This window comes from Nansenia antarctica, assembly GCF_963989245.1.
Source record: "Nansenia antarctica genome assembly, chromosome: 6".
Classification (NCBI taxonomy): Eukaryota; Metazoa; Chordata; class Actinopteri; order Argentiniformes; family Microstomatidae; genus Nansenia; species Nansenia antarctica.
In genome coordinates this window covers 39,924,715-39,927,995 of record NC_137676.1, presented here as the reverse complement: position 1 = coordinate 39,927,995, position 3,281 = coordinate 39,924,715, and the positions used below count along the sequence as shown (strand labels likewise).

The following is a 3,281-nucleotide window of genomic DNA, read 5'->3' as shown; positions in this document are numbered from 1 at the left end:
AACACAGTACGTGGAACTGTTCCCTTTTATCAAATAATAACCTAACCCAATATATTCAAAGCAGATGTTTAGGTTGATACAGATATAAATGTAATGTCTGAATATGATTGACAGGCAAATCAAACATCGAAGTGCTCTGCAGAGTTTCCCACTGATATGAGTTGGCCAGCTGCTGTCATGAAAGCCGCTCAGTTTAGAAACCATGACGTCAGCTGGAGAACTGGGTGCGTGCGAGGAAGCACGCATTCCAAAAGCATGAACTACAACTCCCAGATTGCAATGACACTAGAAAACCACATAACCCATGTAGCTCATCGATTGCGCTTGCGCATTGACTGGAAATGGGGGTGCAATGGGTGGAACTCGAGTAAAGGGTCTACGGTGGAACTACACATTAACGGTTGCTAGAACTACATATTTTCATCGACTTGCGCAGTACGAATTTGCAACCCTTTAAAAAATTTGCAGTACGTGCAAAGATGGCTGCACAGGTCGAATTGATGGTCCGTGCAAAAGTAGAAGATAAGGTAAGGGACAGCATTGACAAATCGAGCAAAGAGAAGAAAAAAAGGAAGAAAAGAGAACTTTCGCCTTCAGCTGACAAACGCCAGCAGCGATCTGAGAAAGAGGCGAAGAAAGTGAAGCTCCATCACCATCATCATCACCACCATCACCAACAACATGTTCCACCGCGGACACACCAGCCGCATCAACCACCGCCTAATCCACTACCGCCACCGCGCAACCTCAGCACCGGGAAACCTGCAGCCTCGCATCAGCACCACCATCACCACCACCATACGAACGGTGCAGAGAAGGACCCAGGGCAGCCTGCCGCGCCTCCACGGAAGACGTTCCCATCTGCGCCTCCCCAGCTGGAGAAGAAGAGAGCTCTGCCCCCCGCCCTGCCTCCAGGGCCGCCTACACTGGTCACTTTCACGCCCCTCAAAGTGACCAAGGCCAAGAGCCAGGATAACAAGGAGAAGCACAGAGAAAAATACCTTCTGAAACTCAAGAAAGAAAACACAGAGGCCAACGTTAAACATAGAGTATCATGCAAGAAAAAGAAAGGTATGTTAGAAACTAAGCTTCTTGCCCTAAATCTGTAAATGTGTCCCAGTATGTCTTGCATTCTTGTAGTCAAGGGAAATTTAACATAATATTATATGTAATGCAGTTATTTTAATGCTTTCTGTAGCCACATGTATCTATTTTTTGTTTAGATACTTGTTGTTGATACCTGGGTCCCTAAAACAGCTATTCAGTGGGTTGGTAGTGTAGGCCTATGTAAGTCTGTGACTAGTGTCGTGGATTAATTATTGAGACTCAAGATAGGAACTTGCTTTAAATCTAGGTATAGTATTTATTGAAGAAAATGATCTTTACAGCTCGAGCGGACAGTCAACTTCTCAATGGGAAGTTTAAGAGACTGACACAAAACTCTCACATAGTACAATTGATATATTGTTAACATGGTCAGAACATTGATAACGAGTCTGAGAACAGGGAGTCAGTTCCCGTGGGACCGACATCGAGTCCTAAACGAACTGTTTATGAACACAAGGCCCAAACAGCTTTGTGTTCACAAACAGGACAGTCAGACTCACAACAATCCCACAGGAACACTCCTCATGGAAACATACTGTCACATTCTGTGTGAAAATGAATACCACAGGAATACATACAATACATATAATGTTAAAACATTCATAAGATGAAAAAATCCATTACACTAGGTGCATATGATGTTGATGATTCCTTGCTCAGCATATCAGCTATTGAAGCCAAGCATTGACACATGCAGGGAATGTGTTCTTTACTTCTTTTTTATAATTCTCTTACTCTGACATTTCACTCCCCAGTGCCCCATGATGAGAACGGCAAGTCCCAGTCCCTGGAGCAGTACCTCCTGAAGAAGAAGAAGAAGAAGAGGCGGCACCGCGAGGATGAGCGTGGGAAAAGGATCCGGATGTACAACAAGGAAGTGCAGACTGTGTGTGGGGAGCTCACAGGCCAGAGCCCCTCTGCCCGACCTGGCCCCTCTCTGCCTGCCAACGTGAAGGAGGAGAGGCACTGCCACCCTGTGACAGGCGTCAATGTGAACCACCACCACCATCACCACCACCACCTCGCTCCTAAGGTGGGGCTCACCCCCTTCCTCTCCCACCAAGACCACTTCATCCGCAGCTCGTGCCTGCAGACAGGCTCCTGCTATGGCCGTTTCATCCACGAGGAGAGGCAGGCCAACGGAGGGGCGTCGGTCCTGCACGCCTACTCCGACGAGCTGGCCTGCCTGCGGCCCGCCGACATGGAGCGCTTCGCCCAGGAGTTCCTGCAGCTGGCCTTCGCCGAGAAGCCCAGAGGAGCTGCCCGCTACGCTCTGGCGGTGGTCCACGGGGCGGCGAGATACCTGCCCGACTTCCTGGATTACTTTGCCTTCAACTTCCCCAGCACGCCGGTCAAGATGGAGATCTTAGGCAAGAAAGACATAGAGACCACCACCATCGCAAACTTCCACTCTCAGGTAAACAGTAAAGTGTCATTCAGCGTCATCCTTGGGTAAAACCACCTACTTGACCATCAGTGTTCCAGCCCGTCTTCTCTAGGCCTAGCCTAGACCTTGTTGATCTCAATCAGGTGTGTTAGTTCTGGGCTGGAGAAAAGGTCTCTCCACACCCTGGAGCTCTCCGGGACCAGGCTGGTGTGACCATGGCTCTGTTGTGACAGGACAATATTGTTTTTTAGTTTTTTAAATAATCGACTCTCTTGATAGGTTTAATGTGTGCCTATACGTACGTGTGTACACGGTTCGCTTGTCCTCTGATTGAACCAACTGGGCAGATTTCAGACCAGCAGTCTAATTAGGCTAGTGTATTCTAATGTATTGTCAGTCCTGTGTTGAGTTGGGTGAAGGACTTGAGGGGGTGTGTCACCTAGGCCTCTCTGTTAAGAATACTGTAACGTCATGACTTTGTTTGGCGAGAGACTTGATTTTGAATGAGAAACATGGAAAAGTACAGTACAGTAGGTCATTTGACATTGTTTATCCGAGAGTTTTTTAACAAATAGCTTACACCAACTTCACCTACGTTAAATGGTAGAGAAAGATGTAGGCCTTTTTCTTTGTTGAAATCTCACTTTTTCAGGGAACACTAGAGCCTCTCCTTGCCAGACTTATGAATGAGCAGCATGTTTGCCTTCCAGTGGTCGGATTCAGTCCAAAGTACATCCAACCATGATGAGTCTAACGTTGTACTTGTGCCAAGTTGTCCCTGGTTGCC

At 47.4% G+C, this 3,281-nt stretch overlaps 1 protein-coding gene across 1 annotated transcript in view; it reads left to right on the top strand.

The window, feature by feature from the left end:
* Positions 1 to 479: 479 nt before the first annotated feature.
* The window catches only part of rsbn1 (round spermatid basic protein 1), a gene marked incomplete at both ends in the record, with an annotated part of 6,818 nt that continues 4,016 nt past the window's right edge, over positions 480 to 3,281 (top strand). The window contains 2 exons of the mRNA XM_080534434.1: positions 480 to 1,071; positions 1,863 to 2,524. Coding sequence (XP_080390560.1) covers positions 480 to 1,071; positions 1,863 to 2,524 — 1,254 coding nt within the window. The remainder of the gene's footprint in view (positions 1,072 to 1,862; positions 2,525 to 3,281) is intronic.